The following is an 18,754-nucleotide window of genomic DNA, read 5'->3' on the forward strand; positions in this document are numbered from 1 at the left end:
CTCACATATGAGAAAACTATATCTAATACTTGCTTTTGTGTAGATTTTTGTCTGCTATTCCGATTGCAGTACAATGGATTATAGATCGTGTACTGGATATTGTGATCAATGTAACCCTTTATTTCGATAACTGGTAATAGGGTGTGGTACAATGTAATACCGACTTTATCTTTATATTTTTGTCATGTAAAGGCTTTGTTTGATCTGTAACAGTACTCTAATTCATTGACTGCATTTTGTAGTTTTTAGTTTAATTTTGAGAGTATGACTGTCTAATACTGAAGTTTTGTTTTTCTTTGTATTCAGTGTTAAATGAAAACATTGTGTTTTTTTCTTTTCAAAATATGAATGTTTGAGATTTTGAAAAACACTTGTGTTTTGCGTCGGGATTCATAATTGTTGTTTTTCAGTTTTAATTCTGATTGTATTGTTTTTCTGTCTGTCTGTGTTACAAAACAATATAAGTTGTTCAATTATTTACTTGATTTAAAATGTTATAAGCAAACTCATCAAAGATGCCGCGATTAAAATTTGGCACGCCAGCCGCGCGTTTTGTCTTCAAAAGTCTCGGCGGTGACGCTCGAATAAAAAAAAAATTAAAAAAGATAAATCAAGTACGAAGTTGAAGAACATTGCGGACCCAAAACTCCGAAAGGTTTTGCCAAATACAGCTTATGTATTCCTGGGGTAGAAAATTTTAAGTTATAAGTTTGCATTATTGGTTATAGCTACTACTGTAGTGTGATATCCTCGTTTGGCTGTTCGGGATGTATAAATACCAAACCACGTCCCATCTCATTTGAGGGTTCTTACGTCTGTTTTTAATGACACAGACATCCATTTTTCCCTTGCAGTCGTGCAATAGCAGATATTTCTCCTTTTATTACAGTTGTGAAAATTGTATTAGTACTAATTGTTTTTTTTTATGATTATACTTCAATCGTTTTTAGTTTTTTGGTATGCTGTGCTGTTACACCACTGTCCCAGGTTAGGGAAGGGTTCGGCACCTACTTTATGAGTTTACTTCAAGTGACTTTTACAGTTTCTTCGTATGTTGTTTTTTTTATTTTTTTTTTTTTTTTAGGGGTGGGTTATTGGACGCTTGAAACCATTTTAACCAAGCCTCATTATATACAAACCTGTCCCAAGTCAGAAGCCTGTAATTCAATTGCATCGTTGTTTGATGTTTATCATATTTGTTTTTCGTTTATTGTTTTGTATATAAATCAGTCCGTTAGTTTTCTAGTTTGAATTGCTTTTTTAATTTTTTCATGTCGGGGCTTTTGTATTATAACTATACGGAATGGGCTTTGTTCATTGTTAAGACCGATCGGTGACATATAATAGTTGCTTTAATCTGCGTCATTTTGTTACTGGTGGATAGCTGTCAATTATAACACATCTTCTTCTTATTATATTTATAAAAAAAAAACATGACCATTCCTTTCACCACAGTATAGTGTTATCTTGTCTTTGTTACGATTAGCTAATTTGTTATCTGATTTCTGTTTAAACATTAGTTAAATAACTGGTATGATGTCAGAGTCCATATTTTGATATCGTGTATGACAATAATATATTGTTACATGGATTTCAAAATCATGTCTGGAAATTATGGAAAATATTGTCTGCTCTGTTTTCAATTTCTAACAGCCACTTCAATTTTAAGAATTGGATCACATTATTGTCACCGTTAAGCTGGTTTCGCTGGTCTTTAGTTTTCTATACTGTTGATGGTGTCTCTTGGTCCTTTTTCGTTTTTGCCATGGCGTTCTCGGTTTGCCTGACTACGAGTTTCAATCTTTCGCCTCTCTTTTTCAGGAATATAACTTGATTTTACTGAATGGTGCTGATAGACTTGGATGCGTTTAGCAGAGTAATATTTTTGTTTGTTTGTTGGGGTCATGTATTGACAGTAACAAACATATAAAAGAAGTTTATTTGTTATGTATTTAATCGTTCACATGATCATTGTTTTTTCTTTGTGCCGCTTTACTGTGACAATCCCTGAATATTTTATTGAATAATTGCCTTATAAGAAATGTCTTTGTATGCATATCTTATCATCCCCCACCCCACCCCTGCAATAACTACATTTCTATAAATAAGGCTATTTGATCAGTGCAGACAACCTACATTCGTCTGCTAGTTATCCTATCTATCTTTTTAAACACTATAATTATCTTTTTATTTTTAAGATAACATATTACATCATTACATTACTTTCGGCTGGAATACTACTGTAATTCAGTGGTTGTCGTTTGTTGTTGTATATCATATTTGTTTTCCGTTTATTGTTTGGTACATCAATTAGTTTTTCTCGTTTGAACAGTTTTACATTTGTCATTTCGGGGCCTTTTATAACTTACTATTTGGTATGGGTTTTGCTCATTGTTGAAGGCCGTACCGTGACTTAGTTGTTCACGTTTTCGTCATGTGTTTTCTAGTGGAGAGTTGTCTCATTGGCAATCATACCACATCTTTTTTTATTTTATGGCTTGATTTCAGCGTTGCGTTTCTTGAATAACATTTATCATGTAAGCTCGACACAAATGCTTTGGAAGGAGTGTAAAAACGGTTGTTTTCGCGCACAACAAAAACGCTTTCATGAAACAATTTTTTCCGGATCTAGCGACAAAGTCCTCAATTTAGTAAGTTCTGCAAAAATGAAACTATGAAATAATGTTTTATTAACTTTATTTAACAATAACTTCTCTCATATATCTTTCATTCAACATATAAAAATAACAACTTTAGAATATATACACATCACAATAGTTTTATGTTTATCTACATTCCGATAACAGTATTATGTTGCTTAATTGTTATCTAATTACCGATAACAGTTTGGTGTTGTTTGTTATCTACAGAATGTAACAGTATAACGTTGATTGTGTTTTGAATACCGATAACAGTAAAACGTTGCTTGTCATCTAAAGATCGATAATAGTATAATGTTATTTGTAATCTAAAGATCGATAGTATTATAATGTTATTTGTTATCTAACGACCAATAATATTATAATGTTGCTTGTTTCTGAATCGAAATTGTCATAATGTAAATTTTATATTGTATAACATGTATTTTTGTCACTTCATGAACAATTTTGTTTGTACTCACTAACTAATGTGATTTACAAAATGAGGCCTGCTTTGACGTAATAGAATGAAAATGAACTATTTTGAAATGTGATAAAAAAATGTTAAAAACAAGCTTTTTTTCCCTATGAAACTACACGAGGACCTCGAGATCGGAACATATTGAAAGATTTTTCTGCAAGCTCTAGACACAACATATATCAATAAAATGTGAGTAGAATAAAGATATTTGTAAACACAATGAAATAGTCTAACATATTCAAATCTTAACATATGCTTTTTTATTAAATAATAATAGTTTTAGAATGTAAATTAAGTGTATCTGTACTTTGAATGAACACCCGGGTATAGTCTAAAGGAAATCATGCAGTAAAAAACACTCTTATTATACAGACTATGCAACGAGTAATAGAATGGACAGTTATTTTTCGTACTTTTCTTACAGAAAAATGGAAAAAAATAAATTTCAATACAAATCACATAAAGTATATCATCAACTATAACAGATTGCAATCTTTTTTGTCATGTTAAAGAAAAAAAAAGCAACCAAAACAATTAACTAATTTCGTGCGTCCGAAGCGCTTCTCTTGATTCCCTTCCTCGGGAACGCTCACACCAAAATATTTGAAAGCCCATGAAGTTTTAGACTCATAAAAAACTATATGACCAAAACGAACTAAAATAGCCGAATTGTCTAAATTCAACTTTGCCTAATGGCGTTGGAACCTTATTGTTGCTATTTTATGCGATTTTATCTGATGTAATAAGATAATTATGAATTTGCATTACTTTCCGACATCATTGTACAGAATTAGTAAGATTGTAGAAAGAAAACAATTTCAATCCAAATAAAACTAATCCAAATCGTTGCTTTAAGATATTTTCTGTAATAATGTAACAAAGATGTTCATAGGATTAACATATTTCTACTTACCATTATGCACGATTATCTTGACCTACACAAACGAAAACTTTTAATAGTGTTTTATCAAAAGCACATAGCCAAACAAAAACTTCGACCAGCGAAAATTGTCATTTATGCAAAATACTGTTATCGGACTGCAGATATACAGATAAGAAAATTTCTCAAGTTGTACTAGAAATCCCGTGTTTTCTTTGATACCCCAAATGTCAAAAGTCATCCTACGCCATTTTGTTTGTTTGAAAGACAAACATGACACGTGACATAGTAAGTTGCTCATTGATGAACTAAATACTTAAGTGTTTAACGCATTCCTGCCTAACTAGTAGGAAAAACTTTTGTTTTAATAAATTGACAAATCAGTTACAAATAAGTTTAAATTGTACAAATTCAACTAGAAACTAGTCATGAATGTTAAAAAAACATCCCCAAATCTATTCCTTCTACACCAGTACTAACCATACAATTGTCTTCTTTTTATGAATGAACAACAAACAAAATGAAGAAGGAAAAAGGATACGAATATTCATAGAACTTACGAAGTTTGTAGAAACACGTACAAATATTTGAGTGTTTGAGGGTCTGATATTTGGGGGAGGTCTTCATTTCTGTGTTCTCTACTTTTAGGCTATTTTTCTATATTCTGGATTTTTTTTCGTTATTTCTTATTCATTATGATTTAGCACTACATAATTATCTATTGTTATCTTTTTTAAATTCTTTTTTAAGAACACCCCATCCAGACCCTCATATATACATCTTTGCTGGTCATGTGTATATAACACAGCCACTCAACACATTCAAACAAAATATACTGAGTTTCATAATGTTTTATTTTTAAACATTATGTGTGGAGGACAAACAATCCACGAATTATTAGGTACCAAATAAAAAAATTCAAAAACAAAAATCAGAAAAATCCCGATAATTATGTTTAAAGAGGGATATTTTAAATATTAATAGCATAAGCACATAGATTTTCATAACAGATATATGCAATGTTTTTTTTCGATTCCACAAAGGTAACATAAAATTGAAAATTGTTTTTCATAGTAATTTACAACCAAAAATCAAAGTTAGATAAATGTTCTTAGTCAAATAATAACAGTGTGTTATTTAAGTCTTCTTTTTGCATTTTCATAATAATAATAAAAAAAAAGTTTTAAGTGAAACGCAACAAACAGACTATTTTATTTTGGACTCTCATTTTATTTTTTATGTAAACTCTTCTATTTTACTATTTTCTTTACTAGAGGGAGGTAATTTTCAAATGGTTACCTAGGTCAGCAAAATAATAAACAAATCAGACAATATAACATTACTGTAGAAATAATACAGTCTAAAGTAATGTGAATCAGTATCATAAAGCTTACGACTTTAAGTGCTCTTGGTAAAATCATATCAGGTCGGTATAAGATAATATAATTGAATATTGCTCTCCATTACCCGGCTGATTTTGAAATCATATACACATGTATTCTTTATCTAAGAAGCAGCATAGATTAGGCAATAGAATAACAATCATATAATAGATAGCACTCACTTATCCATAGATGACCATGTGGATTGCAGCACATTAAAACACGTAAGAAAAAAATATTTTTCATCAGATGAAAAATTAAAAGTGAAATAAACACTTTATAAATTTTGCGCCTCTGAAACGCCTCTGAAGCGCCTTTCTTACCTTCATTAGAAACGCTCAAACCAAAACATGTCAAAGCCAGGGAGGTTTACGTAAATACACAGCAAAGTTATGAGATAATAACTCGCTTTTTCAGAATCTAAATTGGTTCAATTGCCATTGTTTCGAACGTTTTTAAGCCAATCCCAAACGTTTTTGTGTACGCTTTTAAAAATATTACCCTGAATGCATTAGATTCTGAAAGGGCGAATTATGACCTAAAAGGACGTAAACAGAATAGCCAAATTTATGTAAGGGCAACTTTGCCTGAAGGAATCTTAGTTTCTTATTAATTTCTTAATTCATGAACAGGGAATTTAGATCAGTATATAAAATCGAGACAATCGACAAGGACATGACATACACTGTACATAGTAAAAACACTATGTGTGTTACGTGGAATTGCAAATACACATAAAGACAACCGACAGAATGTTCATTTAATATGAACAAATTCTGTTGTAATTTTCGCATTCTTAACAGAATGATTTTCCTTCCAAACATGTAGGAAATAGTAATCTCTATGTTGATTCAACGTAGAGGAACTTTTATTTAACACTGATGTTTGCAAGAGTAAAATCTACGCTATAATATTATGAAATAATGAGCACTTTTCGAGTTTTCTGCAGTTCTGTTAGCTTTCTGGATTGAATGGACGTCAATTTGTTTTGGACATTTGGACTTATTGAATCTTCATAATTGGTGTCATTTTGAATAAATATTGTATCATACAGCATATATACCTTTAAAAATTTATAATCATATAATGATTATGCAAATCAAATTCAAATTCAAATAAGCCATTCCTAGGTAACAGAATATCTGAATGACGCCATAAAAGCGCATATTTAAGGAGCAACAGAAACTCGAAAACTGCCTATCGCTTGGATCAATATTAACAAAATATAATAAATAAAATCAAACACGGAGAGTTCTGTTATTTTCGTTACTTAAATTTAATTGTGTTGTCACAATCAGTTTTCCCATATTATGAGCTGCCAAAGGCCAATATAAATATCCAATGTATTAACGAAATTTACTTCAGATACTGTAGGCAGCACTCGATAATCGAAAATGAAATGCTTGTAACAAGCTTGTTAAAAAATGGCCCCACAGATATTGGCAGAAGTTTACATCTTTAAGTGTTTCAAGTCTTCCTCCGGTTTCAATTCTGCCTTGTTGACATCTAAAATCAAAAAAATAATATTCCTCATAATTATTATCAAATCATAAAATTGGTTTAGAGTAATTGATTATCATTTTTAGAAAGAAAAAAATCTGTGTCACAACTTAAACGAACAATACATGATAGCAATGCCAAATTAAGATATACAAAAAGAATTAATATACAAGATTTATGCTATGTAATAATTTTACTACTGGTCATCGTCCCCTAAGTGTTGTCTGCTGATGACATTTGCCAATGTGATTTTTGTTGGTTAGTGACGGTGAATGTTTTTGTTTTATAATTTCTAGGTCTAACATTGCCCAAACAATTCTTCAATTCATTTTTGTTTTGTTTTAGTTTAGATATAGTAACTGACTTACTGTTTTCTCATACAGTATGGGGTTTTATCATTGTTTAAGGCCGTACGGTTGCCTATAACTGCTTACATCCACTTCATTTTAAGTTTGTTGGATAGTCGTCTCATTGGCAATCATACCACATCTCTTTATTTAATTGTATATTACTACCCTGCTAGAAATAAAATGTGGTATGAGTGCCAATGAGACAACTCTCCATCCAAGTCACAATGTGTAAAAAGTAAACAATTATAGGTCAAAGTACGGCCTTCAACACAGAGCCTTAGCTCACACCGAACAGCAAGCTATAAAGGGCCCCAAAATGACTAGTGTAAAAACAATTCAAACAGGAAAACCAACGGTCTAATCTATATAAAAACGAGAAACGAGAAACACTTAAGAACCACATCAACAAACGACAACCGCTGAAAAAGATTCCTGACTTAGGACAGGTACAAACAAATGCAGCGGGTTTAAACGTTTTAACAGGCACAAACCTTCACCTTAACCAGAAATAGTAGTGTAACATTACAACATAGAAAGACACACTATAAAATATCAATTAGTTATGTTTGTAAAGAAAAACAAAATAAAATATTTATTCTCAGACATACCTATGTCTTCTGTTTCTTCCTTCGAGTTTTCTGTTTTATTATCCTCGCCATTTTGTTTTTCTTCAGTACTTTCATTTGTGTCTGCACCTTTCATTTGTTGGTCTTCTGTTTCATTTGTCAACAAGTCAGCATAGTACGGCAATTCTCCTTGGACATCTGATGTCAGTCCCTCGATGATTTCGCTAGTGAATATGTCAACTGTCGAATCAAAAATATATATATGTATGAAGCAGGATATTTATTTCATATTTTTACTAAATTATAGAAAAAGCTGATACAAAGAGGATATATATTCAGTAACCTTTTCAAAAATGTCTTTGTTGAGAATACATTATACACTGATATCGTACTTTGAATATTTTAACATACTAATATGTATATTGTACTATGTATCTACAATAACATCAATGTTTACTTCTTGGTCATGTACATGTACCCTGGAGCTCAGAAACAATCTATTAATACAATATATTATACCACATTCTCTTATTTTCATATCATTACCTATACACCTTACAAAATTGAATAAAATGAATAATGGAGTACATGCCAATGAGACAGCAACACAACAACAACAATTAACCAAAAGAATCTAGAGGACAACCTACAATCTTCAACAAAAGACAGGTATCCCGTATCAAAGTTGTGAATAGTTTAAACAGAAACAATCAAAGATCTGCCATCAACAATGAACGCCAAATTCTATTTAAGCATCCCATTATACGTTATTCTTTATATTCTAGCACCAAATGTTTCCCTTTTCTTTATCTAATTGTTTTATTTTTTGTCCTTATTCTTTATTTACTTTATTTTTTTATGCTCATTGTTATCCATTGTGTAAACCTCAACCCAGCCCTCATATATTATACTGTGGTTCTGTTGCCTGCAGTCCATACAGTGCTTTCGTAGCCTACCTAATATATCTCTCATTTGTCCAAGATCATCAGGGTTGTCATCTTGTGAAACACTGTCCCAGATCTCACTCAACATGGTCTCAGCGTCTCTGTCTCCTGAAAGAATACGTCATAATTATTAAAAGGTCAGTTATTGAAAAGAATAAAAAGTCTGATATTGTGCATATGCATGTGTGTGTAACCGTGTGTATGTGTGCCTTTTATCAGATAACATTCAGAATTTACAACGAATCTATAGTGTCGCTCTCAGAAGATTGAAATGTGTTATGTCCAAATGAGTTTTAGGAAAAATGTTGGGTTTTTTAATAGTTCTGCAACCTTATAAAAGGTCGGACAATTGGTCATCTCTACAGATGTCGTTATAATTCATTATAATCTGATCATGTTTGTGTCACGTCAAATGCCAAGGAAAGGTCACGACAGTTTGCTATCTTGTATTAATGAACAATACCTGTCAATACAGTTCTAGTCAGCCATTCATCCATCAGTGTGTTAACAAGGTCACTGATTCCATTTCCTTCATCAACTTCAGGGAGCATATTTTGTGTGTCAGCACTTCCGTAAGGCAGTAATTCGTTGTAATAATTGTAAGCAGGTAGTACCTCGGTTGGAAGCATGTTGTCTGGTGATTCGTACCCAGTGTTGTATAAAGGAACCTACGAAAAATTAACAGTATCATAATTGAAAGTATGGATAGGGGTTATTCATGTTTACTTTCTTTAAATATAAAGGTAATTTTTCTCTATTCTTTATTTATATATCCCCATTTTTTATATTTAAGCACCCTTAATATTACCTACCCTTTATTTGTATTGCCTGTTTTTCTCAACGCTTTAATCTCTTTTGCTTTTTATTCTCTATTTTTGCCAATTATTTTCTATTGTGCAGACACTCATAATGTAGCAGTATTGATGCAGTGCGTCTTATAAAAACTAATGATCAGATATCTGATGTGCTCTAGAAAGATAATATTGAGACACTATTTCTGTGCTTCTAAAAATGATATCGTTTTCTAATAAAGCCAACATGCATGTGGATATGAGTTCGAAACCTGCTCGTGCCGAGGTTTGTACCACTCTTATCTTAATTGACAAGGACTTCCAGTTTCCCACCAAATGTCGTTGGTTCTATCCCTATATTCCGCCTTTCTCCACCAATCAAAACTCACCGTCATGATGTAGAGATGGCACTAAAAGTGGCGTTTAACTTCACCAAAAAGGCAAATAAACAAACAATCTCTATTTTTTTATAATACTATTTACCTCATTAGAATCAGAAAGCATTGATGTCTGGACAAGTTTGTTGTATACAGATCTAACGTTGTCTTTGTATTCAATGGCTTGTTTTTCTGTCATCTGAAAATAAATTTACTTTTAATAATCGTTCTCTGTTCCAAAATTTAGAAGGGCTCATATCATTTATTTTTTTCACAATTCTATTTGTTTTACCTTTAGAACAAGACATGTGAGCAAGCAGAAACCGGAAATTGAAAATGTATCCACAACGTGAGTTGTATGTGGCTAGCTATCGTAATGTCGGTTAACGGTTATATATATATGTATACTAAACCAAACCGTTACCGATTTTTTTTTTAATTGTCAAGTCACCAAGTATATCTAGTTCACAGGAAAATTCTTACTGAATAAAATTGAGAAATCAATTGTGATATTGCCAGAAAGTCCACAAATTTACGTAAAGCGACCTATTAAAATATTGATGAATCAAGCTCACAAATTTATAAAAAGCGCCCTATCAACACATAATTTGACATTGATAGTTCAAGCTGACGAAGTAGCATCTTAAGGGACGAAATATTTATAGATAGCCAACACGTAACATTTCCTTATATTACAAGCTCCCCAAGAATCAGTTCGCTAAGAGAAATATTGACTTAGATTATTTAACTTCGAATTTTATATTATCAACGGATGAAGATACTGTAACCGAAAAGATAAATCATTTCCATTATACTTCATCCAAACGCTGATTTCGAATCTTATATTAAAAAATGATAAATATTCATTTTACAGAAGAAATTTGGGCTATTTAGTCTATACGCCATCTAATTAACCATCGAGGTGACATCTGAAGACTGCCGACGGTCACATGCCCCGATATAAACATAAACATAGATATAAATAGATTGCGGACTCGTGCAATTGGATTTTCCTAGATCTGCTTGATTTCATATTATAGGTTAAAAAAATATGTTAATAATCGTTTTTACCTGTATGAGAATGAGTTTTTCTAAATCGAACCATGTCAACCGAATGGTTTACCCTTGTTTCACTTTCAGTGTTTACATTCTTTTCCATTTAATAACTGAACACGCCTAGTTCATGTGTAACCCATCTCTAGCTATAGGGATAAATTAAAGTTCACATGAATACGGATTCAATGAGGTCGAATTATTCATTTGAAAGTGAACAATTCATTAGCGATGTTTTTATGCTTAATTTGACAAAACTGAACCAAATTGGCTGTTAAAAGCGAATTATTATTTCACTATTTCACTTTCAATAATGATTGAACAAAACGAATCACATTTTTTTTGTTTATATCTCGTAGCTAATGCCCCTTTCAATTTAATGAAAACAATTATATGCAGTAAACTCATTAGAGAGAAAAGCTAATCAACAATATGGCTTAACAAACTGTGGAATAGGCTCCAATATTAATAATATTGTCCGTATATAGAATCCTTGTGGAATTACCATCTCAAATTTACTACAGGTTAAACGAAGCACGGTATCAAATTACATCGCAAACGATCCTTGAAGTCAGATATAGAATATTATTAAAGTATCAATATACAATCTATTCCCTTGCTTGAAGAGAGAATTATCAGTACATAAAGGGTATACTTAAAACTTTGCAGACATTTGACAAAGATATATTTTTTTGACAAATAAAACCATGTTCTTCCATATTCGGCATCTGTGAAAACGACACAGCCATACCGTGCTCGCAGCCAGTAATCACCATACTGGAAATACTAACCAATTTATTACACGACATTGGCTTTTCATGTAATACCGTATACCAAAGCTCTTATATCAATAAACGCTGATGTGGGTTATACGTCCATTAGACAGCAACCCGACGAAAACAATTACCCAAAGACATCTTCAACAATGGACAGGTGTTTATACATTAAGGCAACTCTAAATCATTCATAATTTATAAAAAAAAAGTTTAATAACATTTTAAGTTATTTTAGGATTTATTGCCTTGTTAAGTCACACTGTGTTTGTCTCATCTAACATTTGTTTGTTAATGTTTAACCCCATTTTCAGCGACCTTGGCTATATCATAGCGGCCGTTCGGAACTGTGGAGGAAGCCGGAGTACCCGGGGAGAACTAACGACCTTAGACAAAATTAAGCAATCATTGTCAATTCAGATCACAGGCGCTTGTCTCTGAAAAAAAATTCTATATACCTTACTTCATATAACACAAGGTACTTAACTCGCATTTTTGAAAAATGTCACCCGGTCCCGAACTTCCGTTATATTTCGATTTCTCGGTTGTCTATCCCACTAAGACTTGTTATGCCGTAAATTTGAATTGATTTATCTACACAATGGTGTATAAGACGCATACCTTTATTGTCGGAATCATTCGTAGCAGGCCTCCCCAAGTATGTCAACCGTAATTATTTCCCACAGCCGATTGGAAATATAAGACTCGCAGTGAATTATAAATTATAAAAACTATTTCCAAACAACCTGTTAGTTTTTGTCAGAATAGAAATTATCATCCAGATAGTAAATTTGTAAAATTTCTTGAAAAAAAAATCTAACAAGTGTTATTTGAGGTATTTCTAATTATGAGTTACGAGTTTCTTTTTAGACTCAAATTTTTCCATTCCATCAATGTCACTCAGACTCTCTTTGGCCTTTACATATAAAATGAGATGACTCCAAGAAACATTTTTTTTTGCAATAAATTTTGACCAACGGGAAACCAAGATACATGTATATATAAGAGAGGGGAAAGATACAAAAGGGACAATTATAATTAACCAATTACTGCGAGTCTTATATTTCCAATCGGCTGTGGGAAGACGAAATAATTACGGTTGACATACTTGGGAAGGCCTGCTACGAATGATTCCGACAACATAGGTAGACGTGTTATACACCATTGTGTAGATAAATCAATTTAGATTTACGGCATAACAAGTTTTAGTGGGGTAGACAACCGAGAAATCGAAATATAACAGAAGTTTGCAACCGGGTGACATTTAAAAAAAATGCGAGTTAATATCTTGTGTTATATTAAGGTATACATGTCAGTAATTGCTAGTAGTCCCTTGTTAATTTATGTATCATTGTCATTTTGCTTAGTTTCTTTTGCTACCTATTCTGACATCGGACTCGGACTTCTTTTAAACTGAGTTTTACTGTGAGTATTGCAGTGTGTTTGTTTATTCTGCATTAGCTAGAGGTATAGGGGAGGGTTGAGATCTCACAAAACATTTTAACCCCGCCGCATTTTTGCGATTGTCCCAAGTTAGGAGCCTCTGGCCTTTGTTAGTCGTGTATGTTTTTTTAAATTTTAATTCATTTATATGTTATGGAGTTTAGTGCGACGTTCATTTTCATTGAACTAGTACACATTTTTGTTTAGGGGCCAGATGAGGCCCTACCCCGGGTGCTGGATTTTCTCGCTTTGTTGAAGACCCATTGGCGGCCTTCGGCTGTTTTCTGCTATTTGGTCGAGTTGTTGCCTCTTTGACACATTCCCCGTTTCCATTCTCAACTTTATATAGAAATATTTTTTTTCAGAGACTAGTGCCTGTGATTCTGTGGGACCAAACACACCATACAACGAGCGGGATTCGAACTCACAACCTCAGAGTTGACAACAAAGACTAGTGCCTGTGATTCTGTGGGATCAAACACACCTCACAACGAGCGGGATTCGAACTCACAACCTCAGAGTTGACAACAAAGACTAGTGATTCCTGAAAATGAAGTACTAGTACCTAGCTGCCTCGTGCACTGAGGCCCCAAGTTTTACTTTCATGTTTAACCTATAACTTTATTTATTCATTTTAGGTTTGTGAGCTAATATATGTCAAGTAAAAATGTGTTTCTTGGTTACTGGTTACCCCGTCAGACATGACAACTACAATTAGATAAAACCACAAATTAAACAAGACGTTCCATATATAGATCTTAACTGTTGTATAAAAGCCGGAGCCAATCCTTCGATGTAATTATGTTAGAATAACTGAATGATAATTTTAACGGGAAAACGTCACGAGAGAATAAATCATTTTTTCTTGTTGCTAACTGAGCTAAATATGGTTACAGATTGTCGAATCCATTCATCATTTTGGTCGGAAATACGTTTTACAAATTTAATACTTTGAAAGTAATCTATCATGTATCCGGTTAATTCTGATCAGAAATCAAACTTCCATTCATAGACCGGATATAAAATTTACGACCTAAGGGAGAACTCCTTGAATGAAAAAGTAGGACATAATTGAACCAGAAAACGCAGTAGCATTTAATTAGAAGAACTTTGATTGGTCTTATTTAAAATTGTATAGTCAATAAAAGACAATACAACAACTTCAATTTCCGGAATGCTGAAATGAAACACTTTCTGATCAAGATTTAATTTCACAATCTAAAGGGAAATTAGATACATCCAATCCCAATGGCATTGTGGGTAAACTTCATTTAAATTGAAATTTGCTATGATAGGGTTATCATTGAATTTTGCGTTTATTGGTTAGAATAGATGCATGTTTAAATTTTATCTTAAATGAAGTGTGCTTTCAGATATGATGCAGAAAAAAAAATTAAAACCATATGTAATTGATTGTATGCAACAAATAATATAAATAAAAAATAAAGACGTCAATTTCTTTTTGTTTTGAAATTTTACATAAATGCAAATGTAGTTGACATTAAAATGCACACGTATTTACAATATGAGTTGACATTAGCAGGCACCGGTAGTCAACATAAGAGTTGACTTTACCAGGCGCAAGTAGCTAACATATGAGTTGACATTACCAGGCGCATGTAGCTAACATATGAGTTGACATTACCAGGCGCAAGTAGCTAACATATGAGTTGACAATACCAAGCGCATGTAGCTAACATATGAATTGACATTACCAGGCGCAGGTAGTTAACATATGAGTTGACATTACCAGGTGCATAAAGCTAGCATATGAATTGACATTACCAGGCGGATGTGGTTAACATTTGTGTTGACATCACTATGCATGTGTCATAGAATAGAAGTTCCTCTAAAAATGTTGGAAAATATATAATTCTTTTTTTATGGCTTTACAATCAGGGAAAAATCGGGTTTACTGCAAATATATTGTGATCTATTTTGACAATTATTCCTTATTTATAATACCTGTTGTTACATGGTAGGTTTAGTTTGTTTTTAGTACGCGCTAATTTATTTCACGATAATACGGTTTGGTTTAATTACAAATATGCACTGTATAGTGAACAATATTCCTGGAAAAACAAGATGTGATAGTGTTATTCATAAAAGAGGGGTTGTTCAAGTACCAGTCTGATGTTCAAGTACCAGTTTAATATTCAAGGACCAGTCTGATGTTCAAGTACCAGTCTGATCTTCAGGTACCAGTCTGGTATTACAATTACAGCTCTTTCTGGTGCATATCAAAACATCTTCCGATTTTTTTTTCTGGACTCAATGTTTTCTGTTTGATTAAAAATGTATGCTAAATTGAAACATCTTTATAAATGCATAAAAATATGATGCATCTTTTTGGGGACATCAAAACAGGAAAGTGGAAGGACATCTTGTTTACTTTAAGTGGTGCAAATTGGGGAAAACAGCACACAGAAAGTAGAAAAAGGTAGTTTTGACTTCAAGGTTTCATAATATTTTAATCCTCGTGGCTTGTTTCTCTTCTTCCATTAAATCGCAGTATCACATCACTACATACATGATATGTACATGAACATATGCTTCTATATAAGATTTTTCAAAATCTTTCTTTTTAAAGATCAGCTGTTTTGCATGTAAGCCTATTTAGCAGCCAAGGGAGAATTCAATTTCAAAACTGCAACATACACAAGATCAAGTTTATTTCTTTTGTTGTTGTTTTTAGAATCTGTCCTCAATATCCAGAAACATTGGTAGGTGATCACTAAGTATAACTAAAACAAATAAAATTATCAAAACACGCATGCTTTTCTACAAATAAACAAGTAAGAACTCGACAGAAAAAAAGATTAATACGAAAATACTTACAATAGATGCATTAACTAGATCCGACAAAGCTTGGTTTAGTTCTTGGAAATTGCCCGTTTGGTATAAGTATTTAGCAACTTCAACAGGAGTAAACTGAAATGCTTCGCTGTAGTCTTCTTTCTGAAATAACAAAATCCACATAAAAATGTTTACTGTATACTATTTTCAATTTCTCTTCTTACAAAACAAGTTACAAATGTATCACTCATACCCACATGAGTATTTTAGCTGTAAAAGGGGGCGGGGTTTGTTGTTACCATATGGGACGAATACCAAGCTAAAACTTGGTTAATTATTAAGAATAATATAAAGTACATGTAGCTCTCAAATTTAAGTTTTGTTCAATATTTGAGGTGTTTCTTAATTTGAGAACATCAACTGAAGTTTTGGTTTATAATAAATGGGGACGTTGTCGTAAAGTTTATAATAAATGGGGACGTTGTCGTATATCGATTTGACGTATGTTTACAAGTCAAACACTTATTTGTTTATGATTTTTGTTTAGTTAAGTTAGATGGGATGGGGGATGGTTTCCAAATTAAAATTGATAGATTTTTTTAATAATTTGCCAAAATCACTTATTTTTCAAAAATGAAATAAAAAGTATGGATCACAGGCTTTTTTTTTTACCTTACAGGTTGTGAAAAATTATCAGATGTTGTACAGATTTTGCATGGAAAACCTAATTTTGTGTGATTAAAAGATACAATGAAAACAACTAATTGATAAAATTCTAAGATAAAATATAGAAAGATAGCACTAATTTAAAATATTCTTTCAGGACTTCGAACGAATGCTTGACAGTTGTTATAAAGTTCATGGACATCAATGTACAGGAACCACAAAACGATGGCGAGACAACGTTGACAATCATAACAAAATTCATTAAATATTCTCAAAACAATACAGGACGAGCAACGCGAACTATACAAAAACAAGAATTGCAGTAAATTAAGATATTCATTGAAAAGGAAAGCCTACTAATGCAGTACCAGAATCGTATTCGTATCATATTTGAAACCAAATTTGACATCTTGACTTGAACAAAATAGCAATAAAAACACATGTACTTATTCAAGTTTATCATTTATTAACACCGTATACATTTGTAAAATGTCTCTTTAACTGCAAACTATCTGTCAATAATTATCCGTTTTATGACCTTTGCTTAACTACAGTCGTTTGATAAAAGTAATATCGTTCATTTACCTTATATCCTTACATTACCAGTGTTAGACATTAAAGAACTTCTATGCGTGTTTCTGCATTGATTAATTTCCGCTATGAAATTCGTTTATTCTTTGAAAATAATCTTAATTAATGTTTTTAATAGTGTAATTTGAAATAAATAAAAAGGCATTGCGGGAAAATGTCACATTATAGCTTACTTATTCCAGTATAGTGACTCTACGATAGAAAGCAATCTGATTTTAGTTTGAACAAGCATCGTTAATATATCTATTCATAGCACCAAGTAGAATTTTATTAATGGTGATGACGCATGAAGCTGATTCTAAAATCTCTCGACTCCTACGTATGCTGGCTTGATTTCCGCTACGGTTGTCAATTGTAATTTCAACTTCGATCGATGGACGGTTTCCGGAAACAGTTTCTGCCATTAGTTTTATATTTCTTAATTTAAAGTGCTTCTTTTGGTATCTAAATGGCACTTTGAAATCACTACTTCACGATTAAAAAACACATACTTGACAAACTTGGTATAATTTGTATTTTTTTGGTCTGACGCTTAACTTTCATGAATAAAATAGTTTGTACAAATAACTTAGTTTAGGGAAGTTTATTGACCAAAACGTGAATGTTCAATTAAAAATCTTGATATTTCAAATCAATTATTGACAAATTATTAGATATTAATTATAATTTACTTTTTGATACATTTCACCGTAACACCATATAAATTCTGTTTCTATTAAAGGATAGCGATTTAATACTGAAAGTTTTTCAATTACTATAGTGTCAAAAACATTTCCGCAGGTTTTGACCAATAGGTATCCTTTCTCTCTCAACTGCTTGACCACTGGCTATCAAATATGTCTCTCAACTTCTTGGCCACTTGCTATCCTGTCTCCCTCAACTACTTGACCACTATCTATCCTGTCTCTCTGAACTACTTGACCACTGGCTATCAAATATGTCTCTCTGCTACTTGACCACTGGGTATTCTGTCTCTCCCAACTACTTGACCGCTGGCTATCCTGTCTCTTTTAACTTCTTGACCACTGGCTATCCTTTCTCTCTCAACTTCTTGACCACTTGCTATCCCGTCTCTCTCGCCTACTTGATCACTGGCTATCCTGTCTCTCCCAACTACTTGAACACTGGCTATCAATTATGTCTCTCAACTACTTGACTGCTGGCTATCCTGTCTCTTTCAACTTCTTGACCACTGGCTATCCTTTCTTTCTCAACTTCTTGACCACTTGCTATCCTGTCTCTCTCGCCTACTTGATCACTGGCTATCATGTCTCTCCCAACTACTTGACCACTGGCTATCAAGTATGTCTCTCAACTACTCAATAGGGAAGTAATCTGATTACAACTCATTGAGTTGTGGAATATAACCAGTCTGTTATTTATTTGGGTGAGATAGTCAAAGTAATTGAAAAAAAACTTTTAAAAATACTAGTTTTTAATAGTTAAATTCGTGTTTTTTTCCTCTACCATTTAGCAAAATATTAAAACATTCTTGACTTTCTATTGTGTTTAAACTTTGAGT

At 32.4% G+C, this 18,754-nt stretch overlaps 1 protein-coding gene across 1 annotated transcript in view; it reads right to left on the bottom strand.

Annotated features, from left to right (window-relative positions):
* Positions 1-2,680: 2,680 nt before the first annotated feature.
* The window catches only part of LOC127722040 (uncharacterized), a 40,969-nt gene continuing 24,895 nt past the window's right edge, over positions 2,681-18,754 (bottom strand). The window contains exons 6-11 of the mRNA XM_052228885.1: positions 16,018-16,137; positions 10,017-10,109; positions 9,206-9,410; positions 8,755-8,850; positions 7,841-8,038; positions 2,681-6,888 (exon numbers count right to left, since the gene is read on the bottom strand). Coding sequence (XP_052084845.1) covers positions 6,833-6,888; positions 7,841-8,038; positions 8,755-8,850; positions 9,206-9,410; positions 10,017-10,109; positions 16,018-16,137 — 768 coding nt within the window. The 3' untranslated portion in view covers positions 2,681-6,832. The remainder of the gene's footprint in view (positions 6,889-7,840; positions 8,039-8,754; positions 8,851-9,205; positions 9,411-10,016; positions 10,110-16,017; positions 16,138-18,754) is intronic.

This window comes from Mytilus californianus, unplaced genomic scaffold, assembly GCF_021869535.1.
Source record: "Mytilus californianus isolate M0D057914Y unplaced genomic scaffold, xbMytCali1.0.p SCAF_12, whole genome shotgun sequence".
Classification (NCBI taxonomy): Eukaryota; Metazoa; Mollusca; class Bivalvia; order Mytilida; family Mytilidae; genus Mytilus; species Mytilus californianus.